Genomic DNA, 22,697 nt, shown 5'->3' with positions numbered 1-22,697 from the left:
ACCATTCATCCTATGAAGTTTGAGAGCTGTAGGTCAAAAGGAACTCTAGTTATCGTCCGGAAACAAAGAATGGACGGACGGACTGACGGACGGACGGACTGACGGACGGACAGGGCAAAAACAATATGTCTCCCCCCGAGGTGGGGGAGACATAATAACAGTATATTTATACCCTAAATAAACAAAAAGTAAGTATTTCTAAAAATCATTTTCATTAAAAGAGGATATACATGTATAAGATCAAGAAATACGTCTAGAGGACCTGGATGCCCCACCCACATTTCACTGTCTTGTTAGTCTACTGAGGGACAGCTTGACAAAGGCAAATCTATATACTTGTGGGCATAAAAATTATACTTTTTTTGTAACACAAAAGCATCATTTTGTAGCTTAGTTTGTGCATTAAATGGAAATGCAAAACCCAATTCTTAAAGGGACTCCACTGAGGTTTAAAAGCCTAAAAACATAACATTTGAATTTCTTACATAAATGAGCTGGGACATTTCAACAGAAATATATGCAAATATAGTTAAGAAATATACTTTGAAATAAATTGAAAATCGTATTTTTATGATTTTCTTAGCCCGATTTGAGTGAAAAGCGTCCAAAAGCTTTACAATTTGGGCCTTTTTTTGATATTTGAATCATTATTCTGGAAAAACAGAGTGTGCAAATGATCTGAAATTTTGCACAAAGATTAGTGGTCTAAACCTACATCAAATGGTACATTTATCTGGAAAAAATATTTTCATGTCAAAAAACCTCAGTGGAGTCCCTTTAAAATTTAATACAATGTAAATTTAACTGGATTTTTGTTTTGTTTTATCCTTTCCATTGGTCATTTAGGTGCTACTAGTACTATAATACTATATAGGGTAAAACTTGACGTCTTTATATCAAATTGTGCTTCATTATCATTTACTTTAAACTTTTATCAAGATAATTAACAAGAGTCATCCAGAAGACAGCAGGCTTGACTATTTTGAAAGCTTGACAGAAAAGTGGCATAACTTTGTAACAGGTTGCTCAGAGTTATGCGACTTGTGCCCATCAATAACAGAGAACAGGTGTGTGAAGTTTCAACCTATTCCCTTCAGTGGTTTTAGAGATTCCAACTTGCACGCAAAATGAAACCAAAGTGCGATGTGATGCTCAGGGATGAGAATAATAGCTCTCTCGATTCTTTGAATAGTCAACAAGAACTGCAATACAGAGAGCATCCTTGTCTATTCTCAGTACATGTATTTGACTAGTAAAATCAAGTCACAAAGGGAAATAATTATTGTAAGTAAATAAGACCTAGCCATATTGACAGATCTTGCATGCAATACATTATCCAACATAAAACTACTTCTAACATCAAAACCCAATTGGGTAGAACAACGGAACTACTCTTCTAAAAGTTTTGCTAAAACTGATGAAATACTTGGTTAATAATCCAAAATCTTACCCGTTTTTTGTTGTTGTTTTTCTGGTTTTTTTAGGGTTTTTTTTGTTTATTTTTGCTGGCAATTTTTGCTTTGAACAAAGCATTTAGTAAGAAAAAAATATTTTACTTACTTTAATACTGTCTCTTTCTTTAAGTCTTAAGGGACGCTAACAAATTTTAATGACTTAAAGGCACATTAAGCCTGAGAAATTAATTCATTTTTTTTCTTCTGTAGAAAAATGTGTTTAATAACGCTGCCAGGATGCAATTAGAGAGCATATCAAATGCTTATCACCTGGAGAAAATAGCGCTGTATGTGAAATTATGTTTCATAGAGGTAGTAAAAATGTTAACAAAGTCGTATTCTGACTTCAATTCAAAACACTTTTAAATCACTTTAACTATACAAATTGCCAAAACACAAATGAAGCAACAGATGGTTCAGCTAAATTGCTAAGGGAATTTTTTTTTGGAAACACTACAGTAACAAGGGACCAAAAATAAAAATTGTTCACATTTTTTTTTTTTTTTAATTTTTTAGGCTTATTGGGCCTTTAAATGAATGTTTACTCATCCATTTACAGATGTTGAATCATCTAAGAATAACATGATGTCATATAAAAAATTTTGAATACAAAAAGCATGAATGAGAGAAAAGCAGACGTATTTAATCAAAAGTAGAGAAAAGAACCTAAAGTAGAAAAACTGGGGAGAAAAATGTTACATCACAACATAAAGGAAAGTCACTGGTATACTGGGGAACAAACAATACTTACATATGGCATATATATTCAAGAAAAGCCACTACTACACTGGAGAGGAAAAAAATACTTACACAAGACAACATCTAGTGTACTCTGTGCTATAAATAGTTTTTTTTTTATCTCTTTAACAAAACCCTACTGACTCTGCTAGCCTCTGTCACTCTTTTATGATACAAATTCAATAATAAGGCCCACTTATTTAACAAGGATACTCAAATCTTTAATTCAAATTTAGATTATTTGAAGAAAAAAAACCCCAAAAAAACAACAACATTAAAGGAACTCCACTGAGGTCTAACTAGCCAGAATAATAAAATTTGAAATCTTTCATCAATAGACTGGTGCACTTAATAATGTAAATATACTTTTTATGCTTTTTCTCTGCCTCATTGAGTGAAAAGCGTTGCAACACTTTTTTATTTTGGAGTCAATTTGCACAATAAAAATGAAAATACCATGTTAGCGGAGTGAAGAAATGATCTGAAATTTTGCACACAAGGTATTGGTGCAGATCTTCATCACAGTTATACAAAAATCATGAAAAAATATTTTCGGTTCCTCCATGTCAAAAAACCTCAGTGAAGTCCCTTTAAAGTATTCACCTTAAAGGTAAAACTATTGTCAGGTACCCACGGTTAATTAACAAGTAACATAACATAACTGATAAATGTTATTGAAACGGCGTGGTTATCCGACGTTGATGAGGTGAAACATGAGCCCTACATGCTGTGTTTACCCTCGTCTATTAACAATTCTAAGCGAAAAAAAGGGGCAAAACTAAAAAATTATTGATTTTAGAATTGTGCCCCTTGTCTAACAACAGAACCTTGTCATTATCAGGTAAGCAAGTATTCCATATTTTAGTTGATGACTTTTAAAATGCTTGCATAATGAGCTCCATTGAAATTGTTTTGCACGTTGACAATGACGGTGGTGCAGAGATCTGAAAGTTCCACTTTTTCTTTGAAACAGGCAAGCTAAAAATGACCATATATAACAACAAGAGCTGTCATAAAGACAGCATGCTCACCTTTTAACACTATTCTAAAGTAACATAAAAGCTAATTGAATTCTCTTACGGGTCTTAAACAATGATTAAAAACAAATACACAAATGTGTGAAGATCTGTGAGTACAATATCTGGTTTATGAGAAATAAAATTACACACAATATCTCAACCAACTGTTAGCTCAACAAAAACACTTCTACCAAAACAAGTAAGGACTTATTCTTTTATTCTTCATTCAACTTTTTTTTTTCAATTATATATTACAGGAAGTTGACATCATCATACACACAACTCTTTAAGTCTTCAAGAAAAAGAATGCATTTAGGTTACAACTGAGGGACTGGATTTTTCTATTTATAGGATCTTACACGAGTTGTCAAGCTTTGTGAATAGCAAGTCTAAGAAAGTGTTATGAAACAAGTGTGAGACAGCTCAAACATTGAATCTAATGGTCATTTGTCTCTCACCATTGATTCAGAAACCATGTGGGATTTATAGTCAGTTACTTATTGAGAAATTGGTAATTCACTGGTTAGTTATCCAGAAAGCTGGTTAGGTGGACCGACAAGTGAGATTATGACCAAACAATTACATATGTTGAAACCGGTTTAAAAACAAGACCAGTTTGTGGTGAGCTTTATAAAATTTCCGGTACATGTTTATTATCACTTTAATTCCCACATAAAATGATATCAAATGTAAGAATTGTATTACATGTATTTTTTTTTCATGATATCATAAAGTTAATTGTTCATTTGCTTGTATTTTTACACCGATTTTAACACAATTTTGGACATAGCCAGGTGGTCAGCCCACAAAAACATCTTTTCTGGGTAGCTAACTAGTCATTACCAATTTCTTCACCAGTGACAGAATAATTATGGCACATGCTTTTTGATTCTGTGTTTAGACAAACTTTAATGACTATAGGAGTCAGTGTATAAGATGAATTTCATGGAAATTTTTTTCGCCTTTTCCGAGCAATATTTCTGGAATACAAAGCCAATACTTTATTGATCTAAGTGTACAGACATATAAAAGTTGAAAAATTTGGCACTTCATTTTTTTACAAATAAATAAATGACATCACCCATTGACTATTCGTAATGAGCATTATAATTAATTCAATTTCCAAATCCCAAGAGCCGTAATTGTCGTAAAGTTCATATCTAATCCATTACTTCCAATAGTTTACGGTTTTAACAAGAGCACCGCTAGGCGGGGCATTATATGCCCGAAAGTACTTTAGCTGTAGGTTGATTAATGCTTGAATTATTGAGCGAAAACTGATTCCAGTTTAAAGGTGATAGTAACCTTGATCTTTGACCTTGTGACCCCAAAATCAATAGGGGTCTTCTACCCAATATGAACCATCATCCTATGAAGTTTGAATACTGTGGACCAAATGGAACTTAAGTTATGCTCCGGAAACCATTTTCAGTTTTAGGGTAATAGTGACCTTGACCTTTGACTTTGTGACCCCAAAATCAATAGGGGTCTTCTACCCAATATGGACAATCATCCTATAAAGTTTGAAAACTATGGGCCAAATGGAACTTAAGTTATGCTCCGGAAACCATTTTCAGTTTTAAGGTAATAGTGACCTTGACCTTTGACCTTGTGACCCCAAAATCAATAGGGGTCTTCTACCCAATATGGACAATCATCCTATGAAGTTTGAAAACTGTGGGCAAAATGGAACTTGAGTTATGCTCCAGAAACCATTTTCAGTTTTACAGTAATAGTGACCTTGACCTTTGACTTTGTGACCCCAAAATCAATAGGGGTCTTCTACCCAATATGGGCAATCATCCTATAAAGTTTGAAAACTGTGGGCAAAATGGAACTTAAGTTATGCTCCAAAAACCATTTTCAGTTTTACGGTAATAGTGACCTTGACCTTTGACCTTGTGACCCCAAAATCAATAGGGGTCTTCTAACCAATATGGGCAATCATCCTATGAAGTTTAAAAACTGTGGGCCAAATGGAAATAAAGTTATGCTCCGGAAACCATTTTCAGTTTTACGGTTATAGTGCCCTTGACCTTTGACCTTGTGACCCCAAAATCGATAGGGGTCTTCTTCCTAATATGGGCAATCATCCTATGAAGTTTGAATACTGTGGGCCAAATAGAACTTAAGTTATGCTCCGGAAACCAAATTGCTAACAGACGGACGGACGCCAGGGGGTATAACATAATATGTCCGAAATTCTTTCGGGCATATAAAAAGGGTATGCTGTAGGTCAAATCTGCACTACCTATTTTAATGATGAATCTAATTTGCTTACTAAGGCCATCTATTTAATCAAGAAAATGATTGTAATAAATGCATATTCTTTAGAATTTCTGCGTTATCATTCTTTGAAACTATATAAATATAGCCCTTCAAAAAAAACCAGGAAATTATTATATCAAACCAGTCAAAGTTCACCACATTCTGATTCACAACAATTTATGAAACACAAGCACACACGAACACACACACACACACTACTAATGAAGTAAATGAAATTGAGATCAAATTGAAAACATGATTTGTTAAAACGGTACAACAATAGATCTTATCTAGAATGCTGCAAATGTGGGTTTTTCCCTTCTCATCCCGGGGTACAAACAAACTTTTAACATTACAGCTTCACAGTGCACTAGTGTTCACAAATAGAGTGATCTTTTATTTTTTTCATTTTTTATTGATATATTTACCAAATTGTAACTATAAAAGTTTGCTTGTATGGGAGAATATCTCCTTTTAAAGTTAAAATGGCTATTTTAAAGAATAATGGATTATTTGGAATAGGAAAAGCATGCTCAGACCAAGGTCTGTGAATTAAAGCAAGAAAACCCCAAGCTGGATGGTATAAAAGTATGTGAATTACAGAACACTGTAGATTGGTTACTTTTGCCCTTTATTCTTTATAAATTATTCCTAGCTTTTTCTGTTTTTTTTATTTATTTTTTGTTTGTTTTTTTGTTGTTTTTTTTATTTATTTATTTATTTATTTTTTTTTGGGGGGAGGGGGGGGGGTCTTTCATAGGGGGAGGGGGTATTTTAAATTCAAGCTAGACTAACCTGCTTCAATACCCATAACTGACTTATGTTATATACTAATTTAAATTTAATTATTCAATAGATTTATGTTCAAAATCAAAGAAATTCTTCCAGAATGTTTTGTGATAGATTTAAAAAAAAAGAGTGGATAACTTTGAGGCAGATAATAATAATAAGAGGGAAAGATTTCAAAAAAATATCAATGTTTCAAGTTCCTTTGTGAGAAAAAATTTTAATTAAGTCTATGGATGTTTTCTACAACATAACATTAAAATTCTATGTTAAACAAGAGCTGTCGGTAGGACAGCAAAGCTCGACTATTCTTAGTGCTTGATAGTAAAAAAAATGCTTGATACAGTTATCTCCTCCTGTTTACAGGTTGGGGTCATGATGGTGAACAAGTGTGCAAAGTTTCAAAGCCATATGTCAATGGACTTTGAAAATATTTGAACTATTACAAAAACTTTAACGTAAATTCTAAGTCGAAAAAGGGGCATAATTTTGTCAAAATGCTTGATAGAGTTACCTCCTCCTGTCTACAGGTTGGGGTCATGATGGTAAACAAGTGTGCAAAATTTCAAAGCCATATGTCAATGGACTTTGAAAATATTTGAACTATTACAAAAACTTTAACGTAAATTCTAAGTCAAAAAAGGGGCATAATTCTGTCAAAATGCTTGATAGAGTTACCTCCTCCTGTCTACAGGTTGGGGTCTTGATGGTGAACAAGTGTGCAAAGTTTCAAAGCCATATGTCAATGGACTTTGAAAATATTTGAACTATTACAAAAACTTTAACATAAGTGGTTACGCCGACGCAGACGCCGACACTTATGCCGACGCCGACGCTCGGGTGACTACAATAGCTCTACTTATTCTTATCGAATAGTCGAGCTAAAAATGTCTTTCACAGACTTTTTTTGAGAAATTCAATACAAAACCATTGAGAATAAATAACTTAAGCTCCCAATCTACAGTGATTTAATGATTTTCAGATCAGTGTCAGTAGAAGCTTGTCAAGAATCTATTTATAGCACAAGAGACTGGTTCCCATTTTCCATTTACTCACATTTCTACAGATAACCCTACTTTCAGACTGGCCCATATCCTGTCCCATCAGAGCAGGACAGTTTGACAGTACCTCAACTGGAACAGCCGACTGGGCAGCCTGGTGATACCGTAGATAGCACTTCAAGTCTCTCAGAGTGTTTATGACCTCAGTGTGACCCGGCTCTGCCTCTAAAGCAAGCTGATAACGCCATATTGCTCCCGTGTAATTTTTCTTTGCCCACTCTATGTTTCCAAGAAGAAATTGTGCAGCAGGCTAGAAAATAAATATGAAAAGAATATTATTGAAAACAAGTTAATTTAAAAGCCTTGGTATTGAGAGAAAATAAATTCTATGTGATCTAAAAGCAGACAAGAAATACGTCCATAGGAAACTTGACAGGTTTTTAAGCATAAAGTTTTACTGCAAAGACTGCTTAAGTAACTCTTAAAGAAAGGAACTTCACTGAGGTCAAATAGCCTAAAAACATGAACTCTGAATCTTACAAAGACGTACTGGGGCACTATAAACAGAAAGATAGGCAAATTTAGAAAAATAAAATTAAAGATAATTAAGAAAAGAATTGAAAGCCCGATTTGAGTGAAAAGCATTACACCGCTTTCCAATTTCGGGTTGTTTTTCACAATTATAAAATTTTATATTTATTATGGAGAAACAGAGTGAGTGAATAGTCTGAAATTTTGCTCACAAGTTATTGGCCTAGACCTACATTAAATGGAATATTAATCTTGAAATATTATTTCCAGTCCTGTCATATAAATAAAACCTCAGTCGAGTCCCTTTAATTACCTCATATTTATAGTTTGGATTTGTATATCTGATCAGTTCTAGGGCATCGTCGTACTGGGCCCATCTGTAGAGAACGTTGGCGAGGTTAATATCCGGTACATCAGAGACTTCGTCCGGTGCTGTGTATACCGAACGTCGGAAACATTCTATAGCATGGTAGTTATTACCTATGATTCTCCAGTACAAACCGGCCAAGTTGTAAAATATCCATTTTGGTCCCTCTCTCTGAAACGTTAAAACGTAATTACAATTTGTATAAAGGCTCTAGTTAAAGCAAAATAAAGATGTTAGATCTTACGTTGAAGTCCTCTACAGACAGACAAACAGTTTTGAATTAAAAAAAACAAAAACTGCTCTAGTTAAATCACAATAAAGACATATGATCTTAGGTTAAAGTCCTCTGCAGACAGACAAAACAGTTTTGAATTGAAAACTAAGTATGTCCAATCATCTACAGATAAACATTTGTTTGTTTGTTTTGGGTTTTACGTCACATTGACACATTATAGGTCATATCGCGTTGTTCTCGCTTAACTGGTAGAACCACTGACGTTCCGTAAGCTAGCTGGATAGCTTCCTCACATGAAAGAATCCAAAGTCCCTGTCGGGATTCGAACCCATAGCGGTGAGGGGCAAGTGATTTGAAGTCAACGACCTTAACCACTCGGCCACAGACGCCCCTAGATAAACATTTGTGTCATAAATGGCTAAAGTTATCCTCTATGGATAAACACGTAAAAAATCCGGAGAAAAAGGTGATCCCTCTAAAGCATAAATCACAAGAAAATTACATGAAAATGACAGACTCAGCTTGATTGAGTCCGTACATGAGAGATAATGAAAAAGTGCAACTTCCCTCACGCCCCCTAGCACTGGCTTGAGGGATACGCAACACCTCTACTGTGCAATTTTATTAATAAACTATTTAAATGATTTTAATGGTGTTGAACATCATATGCTTATTACCTTCTTAAGGCCAGACAGAATTCTCTGTCCTAGTTCTTCAATAGTGACTGTACCCTCATTCACATAGCTGAGTAACTTCTGAAAATACAACAAAATTCTCATTCTTAATACAAAAAAACTGTACCTTCAAGAATGTAGCATCATTTCATGTCAGAAAAATCCATTCATCTTTTCACCTAAAAGATATCTACAGAAAACTTACAAAGACCAACATCATCATTTCATGTCAGAAAAACCCATTCATCTTTTCATCTAAAAGATATCTACAGAAACTTACACAGACCAACATCATCATTTCATGTCAGAAAAACCCATTCATCTTTTCATCTAAAAGATATCTACAGAAACTTACACAGACCAACATCATCATTTCATGTCAGAAAAACCCATTCATCTTTTCATCTAAAAGATATCTACAGAAAACTTACACAGACCAACATCATCATTTCATGTCAGAAAAATCCATTCATCTTTTCACCTAAAAGATATCTACAGAAACTTACACAGACCAACATCATCATTTCATGTCAGAAAAACCCATTCATCTTTTCATCTAAAAGATATCTATAGAAAACTAACAAAGACCACATCTGGCATACAAGTGTCATTGTTCAGAACTGTTCACTATTTTGGGGAGAAAATGTGTAAGCAGCCGGATAGCTCAGTTGGTAGAGCCACGGTACGGTATTCAGAGGGTCCCAGGTTCCAGTCCTGGTCAGCCTGCACATTTTTCTCTCCCTGTGACACCAGTTTGATAGTTCAAAAGTAAAAGTCACTGTTTTTTATAGTGTATAAGGCATTTATTATCAACATGAAGTATTTTCAAAATGAATTTTTTTTATCCAGATACCTCTGTATGGTAGTGGTCTTTAAGTCCTAGTGGAATGGTTTTTCTCATCTCTAGTGATATAGAATATATATCATCGTGGGATTTCATATTGCCTTCTGGGATATCCAGCAAGGTGACGCAGACTGGGGGAAACCATGGTAACGGGTGCTCCGCCCCTTCCTTCAATCCTAGAAACTCGTTAAGTAAAGGCTTTACTCTGGAAAAAAATCGCATAGAAAATAATAACATACAGAATATATTTTGATTTACATAGTTAATGTAATAAGAACTATTGAAGAATATCTTTATAAATTTTGTAGATTTCTCCATTCATTTTTTCCATTTTCATCTATATTATTTAGAAAACTAAGAGGTAAAGAAAAGCTTACAAGTTGATTTAACTGGAATCACCTTCAGAAAGTATTGACAGATGTCAGATCATTTCGTAACTCATAAAATAAATTGGCAAACAAGATATGACAGTTTGTATTTTATTCAACAATGTATTTTTTCCGATCTGATCAGGAACAGAAAAAAGTTACTTCATATTCGCACATGTATTGTAATAATTTTGAGTAAAACAAAATACGACCGTAATGTCATATATTGTCATAAAGAAACAAAGTTAACATTGATAATCTAAGGATTTATTAGTATTGTCGGTTGAACGTTTAACACGATTATTAGGTCGCAATTTTAACGGTTAGCATTTTTAGCATTTTTTCTAACCATGACATCCCTACAACTTATGCACACACCAGCAACAAACATGTACATCCTATGTTTACTCCTTCAACCATATAATACGACACCTAGGAATCAACCTAAATCAACCTGTCAAAAATATCTTAACATTATCACTTACTCATAGCCTTTGTTCTCAGGCGGCAGGTAAGTTGATGTGAGATTTCGTGCATCGGGAACTTTCTGCACGTGTAAATCACACTCCTCCTTGCTGGGCCATTCTTCATCAAGGTAGTCTGGTGTTACACCTTGAAACTGAAATAAATGAATATTGTATGTATGAATAGAGGTATGTTACACTCTTACTTACTCCTATATTAATCTAAATTCTTCAGAAAACGTTTCACAATTGTATATTCTACATGTATTTTCTCCCTAACTTGTGTATTATAGGCATAATATATTTAGCTTCAAGCTTAATCAGTTTCGTATTTGTATTATTAAATATACATCTTTTCAACTCAACATCTTTACATGTTTTATAACTTCCCTGTTTCAGGCTATAGGCCCCTAATTGGAAATTTCATTGGAAAGAACTCACTTTCAGCAGGGTCTTTCTATTTGAAAGACCCTGCTTACAGAGGCAGATAACTCAAAAGTAAGATGGTGACCCCCAAATGTTTTTTTATCAATTTCTTTCAATCATGATTCTTTTTAATCACACAGAATTTAAGAAAATTTTCTGAGTTAGTTTAAACTTTTCTTCTTTGCCATTAATTTTGTAAAAAGTACTAAAATTTCCCATTAGGGGCCAACTTCCTTAACAAATGTTAATTTTTTCTCTAAAGGTATTTTTCATCAGTTATTAATATACTAACAAGTTGATTTTTTCCAATGTAATGAGTATTTTTTCACTCATTACAGATAAATCCCTTTACTTAAAATAATCTCTGCCTAATGACAATTTGTTTAAAATAAATTTCAAAGTACGTTAAGCATTATTCAATTAGAGACTAAGGCATTTTGACATCAAATCCTATCCGATGCCAAACTTTTTGCATATGTAATTTTGCTACATGAAAACCAGGAAGCAGTGTGAAATATGGCTTTGAACAAGTGCTAAATCAATGAAAACTTTACCATATATCTCCTCATATAAAAACAACCTGTTATAATATTAGTGCAGAGCATTATTGAGGTTATATGGCTCTATATAAATGGTTATTTGCATTAGGCTTGCATTATATTGCAAATAATTGTTTAAATACGACCATATAACCCTTCAAAAAATCTTGATAACAAATTAATAATTAAGCAAACTTCCTTTATTAGAGAAACAAAGAAATAACATGGCAGCAGCTTTGTATAAAGATTATATAAAAGTCCTGATTATTCAATGAAAGGATTATACAAACATGCAGTATCATAATCCTAAATATAGTGCACACAAATTATGAGCCTCATGTATAGACACAGAGACAGAAAAACTATTAAAAACATACCCTTGGTACTTTGACAGTCTCAAATGTATATTTAGGTCCTCTGACAGGCTTCGTATAATCTCTTGTACTAGCAACTTCAGGTTCTGTTTTAGCACTCTTATCTTCCTCCTGAAAAAACAAGTATAAAATTATCTATTATCAGTCGAATTAATTTATGACAGGACTTGCCAATCCTTCTTTTTTGAGGGGGTTAGGTTTTACCTCACACCAACAATGTAAAGGTCATAATTATGCAGATTTTCCAGCTTTACTGGTGGAGGAAGACCTCAGGTGCCCCTCCTTGCATTATTTCAGGCATGGATGGGCATCTAAGTACAACAACCTACCTTCCTTTAGCTAGCTGGATAGATTACTCAACTGAAAAAATTAAAAGTCCCTTGCTGGATTCAAACTAACAGTGTTGAGGGGCATGTGCTTTGAATTCAACGACCTTAACCTCCCAGCCACCAATGCCCCTTTTTCAAAATATCTATGAACAAATACTGTTTGAAACCATCAGAAAGACAAAAAACAAATTAATTTCAACCAACAAACCTTAAGGTTATCTTGGGGCGGTTTGTCAGCTGGTACAGTGAGGTCCATCTCTATAGCAGGATCGGACTTTTTACCCCATGAGCACATGAGTACCTGTTTACCATCCTTCCCTCCCATCTTACAATATTCACCTGAAAAAATAAAATATCACAAAAATCTGAGATTATGTTAAAGGAACTCCACTGAGGTCTAAAAGCCTAAAACAATAAATATTGAATTTTTCACACAATTCTGCTCATCAACTGTGGCACTTAAAACAGAAAGTTATGCAAAAGGTAATTAAGAAAAATAACTTCTCCGAAATGAATTGAAAATTATACATTTGTGCTATTTTTCGTCTAATTTGAGTGAATAGTGTAATGTTTTTCACTTTTTGATAATTTTTCACAATTAGAAAAATCATTCTGGAAAAATGGAGTGAGTAAATAATCTGAAACTTTGCACACAAGTTATTTGCCTAAACCTACATCTAATGGAACATAAATCTTCAAAAAAACAAAAAACTATTTCCAATCCACCATGTCAAAAAAAAGTTTCAGTCGAGCACCTTAAAAAACATGGAATTTATTACATGCTTTTCGGTGGTTTATAGAAATATATCAGTGATATAAAACTGGTAATTTCACTATTTTAAACAGTGAAATTACCACTTTTATAATTTCACTGTTTTGAATTTAAGCCCCTCATGTTGTTTCAGTGAAATACCAGCGTGCACAGTACTGGGTACCAACTCAATGACGTGACGTCGTAAATGACGTCGCGTTGTATTATTATTTGGCGCGCTTTTCATTCAATATTAGGTTTAATGTCTTTTAAAAACGTTTCTTTGCATGTAATAAAAAGAAAATTTGTTTAGTTTAGTGTAAGATCGAAATATATTTCACCTTGTGAACACCAAAAGTTCATATTTCACTCGTGGCTGCGCCACTTGTGAAATATACCTTTTGGTGCTCACTCGGTGAAATATATTCCGATCTTACACTGAACTAAACAAATATCCTCTATATCTTATCAATGAACTTTCTAATATTTGGCTCCTTCATAATTAGTTTTTTTTATAAACAATGTCTTATCAACTATACCATTATTATCCTTAATTATCAAAATAAAATATCAAAATTTGTGAAAATGTCTAACCCTTTCCAGGCTAATGAACATGCCATGCCCTGGTTGAATTTTGAGCTGTACATTTTATATGTTCTGCAAGTTACTATAGAATCTACAAATGAGCCGCGCCATGACAAAACCAACATAATGGGTTTGCGAACAGCATGGATCCAGACCAGCCTGCGCATCCGCACAGTCTGATCAGGATCCATGCTGTTCGCTATCAGTTTCTCTACTTGTAATTGGGTTGGTAAGGGAACAGCATAGATCCTGATCAGACTGTGCGGATGCGCAGGCTTGTCTGGATCCTTGCTGGTTGCAAACCCATTATGTTGGTTTTGTCATGGCGCGTCTCAAATGTGACCAGCGCAGACCAACATCATTTTGTAATGTTTTTAAAAACATTCTAGTTAACTTTGACAAAAAACCTTCTAGGCAACTTTGACAAAAATTCTCTGCAAAAAAAAAGCTTTCAGAATTATGCTACTTGCCTTACAACTGCCCTTTGTACATGGTTAAGACAGTATACCAAATTTCATGTTGGTAGCTTTTAAAATGTCCAAATATTAATAGGCTGCATTAAAGTTGGTTTTTTTGCATAGCAATAACAACTACAACAATGACACCACCGTTGCAATGCTTATAAAAGCATGTCTTTTTCTTCGAAAAAGGCAAGCTAAAAAGAATTTTACCCAATATTTTTTCTTTTCCTTGATCTATTACATGGTATATTCTAAATAAATACTTTTATCTTCTGTCCTCAATCTGTTATATGTCAAAGAAATTTTTAACAGATTAGTAGTATTATACATATTATACATGGTTTCAGATTAATGTGACCTTGACCTATGTGACCTTTCATTATCTAATCTTCATTATCATCTTCAACTGTTTACAATGCACAATAAGTATTATTTAAGTATCTTTTGATAAAGGGAAAACCAACCATAAGCAAACCAATAATAAGTATGTTGGTGACTGCGGTACATTAAAAATTAAGTTGTCTGCAACCTTGCAAAGTTGAGTATGTAAAAGCTCAGTATATGAAAGCTCAATATGTGAAAGCTCTGTATATAAAAGCTCAGTATATCAAAGGCAAGTATGTCAAAGCTCAGTATATCAAAGCTCAGTATGTCAAAGCTTAGTATATCATAGCTCAGTATGTCAAAGCTCAGTATATCAAAGCTCAGTTTATCAAAGCTCAGTATGTCAAAGCTTAGTATATCATAGCTCAGTGATGTCAAAGCTCAGTATATCGAAGTTCAGTATGTCAAAGCTAAGTATATCTTAGCTCAGTATGTCAAAGCTCAGTATGTCAAAGCTCAGTATGTCAAAGCTCAGTATGTCAATGTCCAGTGTGTTAAATTTCATTATGTCAAAGAGAAGTTTGCCAAAGCTCAGTATAACACAGCTCAGAATGTCAAAGTCAAGTATGTCAAAGCTCAGTATATCAAAGTTCAGTATATCGATGAACAGTTTGTCAAAGCTCAGTATGTCAAAGCTCAGTATGTCATAGCTCAGTATGTCAAAGTCCAGTAGGTCAAAGCTCGGTATATCAAATCTCAGTATATCAAAGCTCAGCATTTCAAAGCTCAGTGAACAGTATATCAAAACTCAGTATGTCAAAGCTCAGTATATCAAAGTTCAGTATATCAAAGTCGAGTATGTCAAAGCTTAGTGTATCATAGCTCAGTATGTCAGAACTCAGTATGTCAAAGCTCAGTATATTATCATTCAGAATGTCAAAGTTCAGTATGTTAAAGCTCAGTTTGTCAAAGCTCTGTATATCAAACTTCAGAGGTTCAATGTTCAGTATATCAAAGCTTAGTATGTCAAAGCTCAGTATGTCAAAGCTATATAAGTTATATTTCAGTATGTCAAAGCTCAGTATGGTATATTTCAGTATGTCAATGTCAAGTATGTTAAATTTCATTATGACAAAGCAAGTTTGCAAAAGCTCAATATGTCAAAGCTAAGTTTATTAAAGCAAAGTTTGCCCTAATTCAAAGCTCAATTTGTGGTAGTTAAAGCTCAGTTTATCATATGTCAAAATTAAGTATGTCAAAGCACTGAATGTATATACTAAGTGAAGATGTAATTTTCAAAATATTTTGTTGCTGAGGTATAAAGGAAGTTTTACAAAGAGAGCTATGCCCAATGAAGTCTCAAAATTCAAACAATCTTTTATCATTTTGATTTCAGAGTAATCTTAACAGTGAACTTATCTCAAGACTTAATATACATGCATTTCATATCTCTATAATCATAATATCTATCACCAGGTCAAATATTATCATAAGTAATGTAAATATTAAACATCATATATGAATAATTGTCTAGCCTAATTTTGTTTTGTGATTAAATTGTAATCTACTATTTGATCTATGTCAGGTAATAAGTGATCAACACATTAAATAGTACTGAAATGAGGATGTGAGAAATAGACTTAGGATATTAAACATCTCTGAGTTTAGAGGCAAAAGTCTGCTTGTACATTATCATCTCTTGGTTCAGATGGAGGGCCTGCTTGATGCTTGCTTGGACACATCATTTCTGAGTTCAGATGTTTGTATATCATCTCTGGGTTCAGATGTGGAGTCTTTCTTGTAAACATCATTTCTTGAGTTAAGATGATGGTATATCATCTCTGGGTTCAGATGTGTAGTCTTGCTTGTAAACATCATTTCTGAGTTCAGATGTTTGTATATCATCTCTGGATTAAGATGTGGAGTCTTGCTTGTAAACATCATCTCTGAGTTCAGATGCTGGTATATCATCTCTGGGTTTAGATGGAGGGCCTGCTTGAAGCTTGCTTGGACACATCATTTCTAAGTTCAGATGTTGGTATATTATCTCTGGGTTCAGATGTGGAGTCTTGCTTGTAAACATCATTTCTGAGTTCAGATGCTGGTATATCATCTCTGGGTTCAGATGTGGAGTCTTGCTTGTAAACATCATTTCTGAGTTCAGATGTTAGTATATCATCTCTGGGTTCAGATGCAAGGGCTTGCTTGAAGCTAGCATGGACACATCATTTCTGGGTTGAGATGTTGGTATATCATCTCTTGGTTCAGATGTGGAGTCTTGCTTGTAAATATCATTTCTGAGTTCAGATGCTGGTATATCATCTCTTGGTTCAGATGGAGGGCCTGCTTGAAGCTTGCTTGGACACATCATTTCTGAGTTCAGATGTTGGTATATCATCTCTTGGTTTAGATGTGGAGTCTTGCTTGTAAACATCATTTCTGAGTTCAGATGCTGGTATATCATCTATGGGTTCAGATGTGGAGTCTTGCTTGTAAACATCATTTCTGAGTTCAGATGTTGGTATATCATCTCTTGGTTCAGATGTGGAGTCTTGCTTGTAAACATCATCTCTGAGTTCAGATGCTGGTATATCATCTCTGGGTTCAGATGTGGAGTCTTGCTTGTAAACATAATTTCTGAGTTCAGATGTTAGTATATCATCTCTGGGTTCAGATGTAAGGGCTTGCTTGAAGCTTGCTTGGACACATCATTTCTGGGTTCAGATGTTGGTATATCATCTCTGGGTTCAGATGTGGAGTCTTGCTTGTAAACATCATTTCTGAGTTCAGATGTTAGTATATCATCTCTGAGTTCAGATGCTGGTATATCATCTCTTGGTTCAGATGTGGAAGCTTGCTTGTAAACATCATTTCTGAGTTCAGATGTTAATATATCATCTCTGGGTTCAGATGCAAGGGCTTGCTTGAAGCTTGCTTTGACACATCATTTCTGGGTTCAGATGCTGGTACATATCATCTCTGGGTTCAGATGTGGAAGCTTGCTTGTAAACATCATCTCTTGTTCAGGGGCAGAAGATTGTGCACATCATCTATAAGCTTCAGAGGTAGACTTCTGCTTAAACACACCATCTCTGGGGTTCAGATGCAGAGACCTGCTTAGACACATTTTTTCTGAGGTTAAGATGTACTCATCTGCTTCAACACATCATTTTTTGGGTTCAGATGCAGAAGTCTGCTTGTACATATCATCTCTAGTGTTCAGATGCAGTGGCCTGCATGTACACATCATTTCCAGCTTAACATGCAGGTTCTTGCTTGTACATAACATATTTGGGTTTCAGATGCAGATACCTGTTTGTACACATCATCTCTGGGTTTAGAGGTCTACACCTGCTTAGACACATCATCCTAGAAGTTCTGAGGCAGACCCTTGCTAATACACACCATCTCTGAGTTCAGGGGGCAAACATCTGCTTAAACACATCATTCCTGATGTTCAGAGACAGAAGCCTGCTTGAACACATCATTTTGGGGTCCAGATGCAAATGCTGCTAGTACGCAATATATATTCTATAGACTTAGTTGCACAACCCTTCTAGTACACATTACATCTAGGTTCAGATGCAGAGGTCTGCCTGTACACATAATCTTTGAGGCCTACTTGCTTACATTATCTTTAGGGTTCACATGCAGATGCCTGTTTTTACACATAATCTTTGGGCTCCGATGCAGAGACCTGCTTGGACATATCTTCCACCAGGCTAGAACTGCTTGCACCCATCACTCCTGCATACATAGATCAGTGAAGATGCAAGACTGACTCAACATTGACTAAACAGTGCAGACCATGATCAGATGGCATGGATGTGCTTGCTGGTAATGGTATACACTGGTCACATCAATATATTCAGTGGCCATCAGCAGGCAAAGGATTTAAAATGTTATCAGAATATAACAATTGGGATTTTTTGTTGATTTTCTTGTAATTATTTATCTACACAATTTGTTTGGTTATTCAACCCAATTTTGTTTGGTTATTCAACCCAAAACTAACACAATTAGGTCATATGATAACTTTATCTTAGAGGAATAATTATCTTGACTCTCTAAGCATTATTGCAGGCACAAGCTAGTCCTTCTTGTAGAACCAATGAATTTGCATTGTCACAAAAATTTCAGACACACTGTATATACTCGCTAAAGGTCGCACTGCTAATAAGACGGGCAGTCGGATTCCTTGTAAGACGGGGATGATCTCACAGATGTGTAAGAAAACTAATATATCACCATTTAGACAACAATTAACATTATTTTTACACATCTTTTAAGTGTAAATGTAAAATAGAAAATTGATTTTTGAGAAAATATTCATAATTGTTCAGCTTTAAATGATTGAATTTATGAATCACTATTTATAAAATAGAAATTGGTTTCAAGACTGGAAATGAAATTCTACTATTGGTCAATTTAGAAAATGAGTTAAGAAACAGCCAATCAAATCCCTTGAGATTTAGACTGGAACCAAATATCAAGCTTTATATAAAGGCCTTATGGTAAAAAAAAAATAACAAAGACTTCTATAGTTTTAATTTTTTCTCAAAATTTTAATACTTAATAATATTTAATAATAATAAATGGCAAAATTAACAGAAGCATTAAAAACATAGGTACAGCTCCCTGTTCAACATTAATAAATTTTTCATCTCACATTCTTAATGTTGAAATATTTCTAAAAAAAAATTTCACATTTTTACAATATTTCTAACTTACTGACTAGTACATAGAAAATGACTTAATTTTATAAATAATCATATAATAAAGTTTTAAAGTTGGTTTAAAATCTGCCATAATAAAATAAGCACTTAATTCATTGAGGTCAAAAACACAAAAAAATGTGCAAAAGAAAAACAAAAACACTTTATCAACGTGAACAAAATTAATAGAAGAAAAGTGATCAAAAGCAGCCTATTGACAGCATGCTGGACAACTTGAATTGTCAGCAAAATTGTGCATTTAAATAAGAAAGAAAAAAAAATTGTCAAAACAAGCGGTGGGTCATTTGATCAAATCAATTTTTCTGAGAGAAAAAAATATATCATTAAATTTCTGTACAATCAAATAAATAATAAGAAAGCAAACTATATAATTAAGAATCATTTCCATGGATTTCAAAGTTTAAAACCCGAGTTTGGATAATATATTTGACAAGATAAATTCAGAGAGCTTTGCTTAGATACAAAATAAAAGCAAGAGTTACTGATTTCCTAGCAGTTTCCGTCCCCTAGCAGTTTTCCGGACGTTTATCATTTTCGTCCAGTACAGTCTATTTTTACCAGTAAGGCATCCACATTCTCCATAAATCAGAGAGAGATTTGTTTTCTTCGCTAAACAGCATTTAAAATTGTACAACGATTTATATGTTTGAAGTTTTGCCTGTTATATAAAGTTACATAAGAGAACTTGCGACTTTCAAAAATAAGCAACACCTGGGGAATTCTAGTTTGAATATCCATGCACAATAACTAAGACCCCATTTTAGGTAAATCAATACTGCAGATAATTTAATGGCAGACGACACGGAAAAGGTTGGGAAGTTCTGTTTGTCTGACAAAACCATCTTAACATTGCTTTATGGTACTGAATTATATTCAAAATAAAAAAAGTCCGGAAAACTGCTATGAATTTCTGAATAAAGTTGAAAAAAGGTGTTACATTTCAGGCTTATATTCAAATAAAAAAGTAAAATGAAAGTGCAATATTAAACACATGGCAATACTCGACAGGTACCTAACTTTGTCCTGTCCAAATTATGTACCCCTCCGTAGACTGATGTTTATTTTATTTGTTAAAAAGTGCGATTTTTGGCCGGAAACTGCTGGGAAACCAGTATGTCACTTGTCCTGGATGATAAACTCATAATGCTTTAAGATATTGCAAATAATCCAATCAACTCCTTTATACAGAAAACTGAAAATGAAGTTTTTTTAACTGAAAAAGGGACATAATCTTAATAAAATATAATAAAGAGTTACGGAACTTGGTACAGAAGATTTTCACAAAATACCAATTGCAAACCTCCACCCTAAAGTGTGTCATCAAATAGTCACTTGAGTAACAATCTTTTATACAGATTTACCAAGTCAAAGAATGGCATTACTTTAATGAAATGTCTGCTGCAACGCCTGCAAGGTTTCTTATAGTGCAAAATACATGTATGCATGACTGTATATACCTTAAGCCTGCTGGTAGCAAATGAATTTACCAGTGCAAACCATGCAGACTATCTGATCATGGTCTGCACTGTTAGTTATTCAGTACACACTTATTTTAATTTTTATACCTAAAAGTATTTTTAATGGTTTTGTCCAGACTGAAAGTGCATTTAAGATATTTAGCAAAGTAAGTGTTTATGTGGTTTGGAATCACTTGACCAAAACTGCCCTACATATGCCCGTACCAACATAAGATTAAGATAAAAATCTCAATATAAGTGCTAAAGAAATGAAAAAAAAGAAGACATAAGCGAAATAAAAAGCAAAGCACACTATTCTAGAAGCCTCAGACATCACAAGTACCTATTTCCGAAGAAAGCTCCTTTATTTTAAGTTCCTCGTAAGCCACGTGTTGTGAGAGTTTAACTTCAAGGGGCACTTGATCACGAGCCAGTGTAGTTGGTTATCCACTCTGTTACTACCAATAGTTGTGCCCAGAGAAATCGATGTTTACGTGGTCATGTTTTTGTGGTTTCCGCGGTAGTTGTTATATTCTAATCATTTTTTCGTTGCAATGCACCTCTGTTATACGATAACATATTTATTTGCTCTCGACTCTGTTTTACCGTTGAACCACCCACCGCGTCCCACGACCAAAACCCAACATAATGGTCTGTTTGCGCGCATGGGATCCAAGACCTGCCCTGGCGGTCACGGTTCTAAATCATACCGGCTCCCCGCCACGTATCTGATCAGGAATCACATATGCTGTTCGCACACCTTACCAAACTCTATTAAACCAAGTAGAGAAAACCTCGGATATCGCGATAACAGCATTGTGTGCGATTGCCTGATCAGACTGCTTGCGGATGCGCACAGTGTCCCACTGCCTCTGGTCTTCTGCTCATGCTGCGTCGCAAAGCCCCCCCATTATGTTGGTTTTTTGGACCCTGTTAACGTGTTTTAAATACTGCATGCTATTCTATTTCAATATTGGTTTTAAACATATTTATGTTAAGCTCGATTGCGAACAACAAGTGCTTTTTTATGCAAATTATATTATAATCACTTCTGCGAATCTGGCTTCCTGGAACCAAACCAGCTTTAACTGGGTGTCATATAAAGAACACCTGGGTCAGTGATTCAATTAGGGCTCGAAACAATTGATCTCTGGGTTGAGAGGCAGACACCTTAACCACTAGGCCACTGCTTCCCTATCTATCAACATTGACCATCTACTTTGGAAGTAGATATCAATATTCAGTGCATTGTTATAGAATAATGCACGGTTGGAGTTCAAAATACGCAGGAATATAATATTCATAAAAATATGTTGAACGGCCTGGAGTGTATGCCATATGGCGGGTAAGCATTTGTTTTTATTCTGTGCATATATCATGTTACAATGCACTTGATTGCCCTATTTGTTTCATCAGGGAAAAGTGTAAGAATCTATATTTTTGGAATTAACAAAAATACCCTTCACAATGGATAATAGATACACTTAATAAACCTTTAACCTACTGAATATTGTAAATGGACTTGTCCACCTTCCATGAAGTGTTTGGTCTAACTGCACTTGACTAGACTATACTGTTTGAAGCCTGTTGTTTTGGGGCGGTATGAGACCCATGAACCCAATGAATAAGAATTTGTGGGACATTTTGGTAAAACCAAGGGAAAGGATCCAAATTTTATAGGATCAAATGTAAAAATGTCATGGCAGTCCTGCAATCCCATGCTCAAAAAGCAACATGGCGGCCTAAGTTAAGCCATATTGCCAGTTACATTCAAAGAATTTGAGGCTGAAAACAACCAGGTCTTGAACCTACCTATGCTGAGCCTCTAGCGCACTCTCTAGCTTAGCGTGGCATATAACAGCATGTTTACGTTTGGCTGCTGCCTCGAAATCCGGCTGGATTCTTAATGTGTTCTCGAAGCAGATCACAGACTTGTTATACTCTCCAAGAACCTGTCGATCAAACA

At 34.5% G+C, this 22,697-nt stretch overlaps 1 protein-coding gene across 1 annotated transcript in view; it reads right to left on the bottom strand.

Annotated features, from left to right (window-relative positions):
* Positions 1-22,697, bottom strand: part of LOC132732335 (tetratricopeptide repeat protein 17-like) — an 85,752-nt gene that overhangs the window by 47,759 nt on the left and 15,296 nt on the right. The window contains 9 exon segments of the mRNA XM_060718741.1: positions 7,322-7,576; positions 8,111-8,335; positions 9,077-9,154; positions 9,927-10,122; positions 10,771-10,904; positions 12,092-12,199; positions 12,626-12,756; positions 21,075-21,205; positions 22,496-22,683. Coding sequence (XP_060574724.1) covers positions 7,322-7,576; positions 8,111-8,335; positions 9,077-9,154; positions 9,927-10,122; positions 10,771-10,904; positions 12,092-12,199; positions 12,626-12,756; positions 21,075-21,205; positions 22,496-22,683 — 1,446 coding nt within the window.

Source organism: Ruditapes philippinarum, unplaced genomic scaffold (assembly GCF_026571515.1).
Source record: "Ruditapes philippinarum isolate M1 unplaced genomic scaffold, ASM2657151v2 ctg2084_1_1_1_1, whole genome shotgun sequence".
Classification (NCBI taxonomy): Eukaryota; Metazoa; Mollusca; class Bivalvia; order Venerida; family Veneridae; genus Ruditapes; species Ruditapes philippinarum.
The sequence above is the reverse complement of the archived record's forward strand: the minus strand, read 5'-3'. Positions and strand labels throughout refer to the sequence as shown.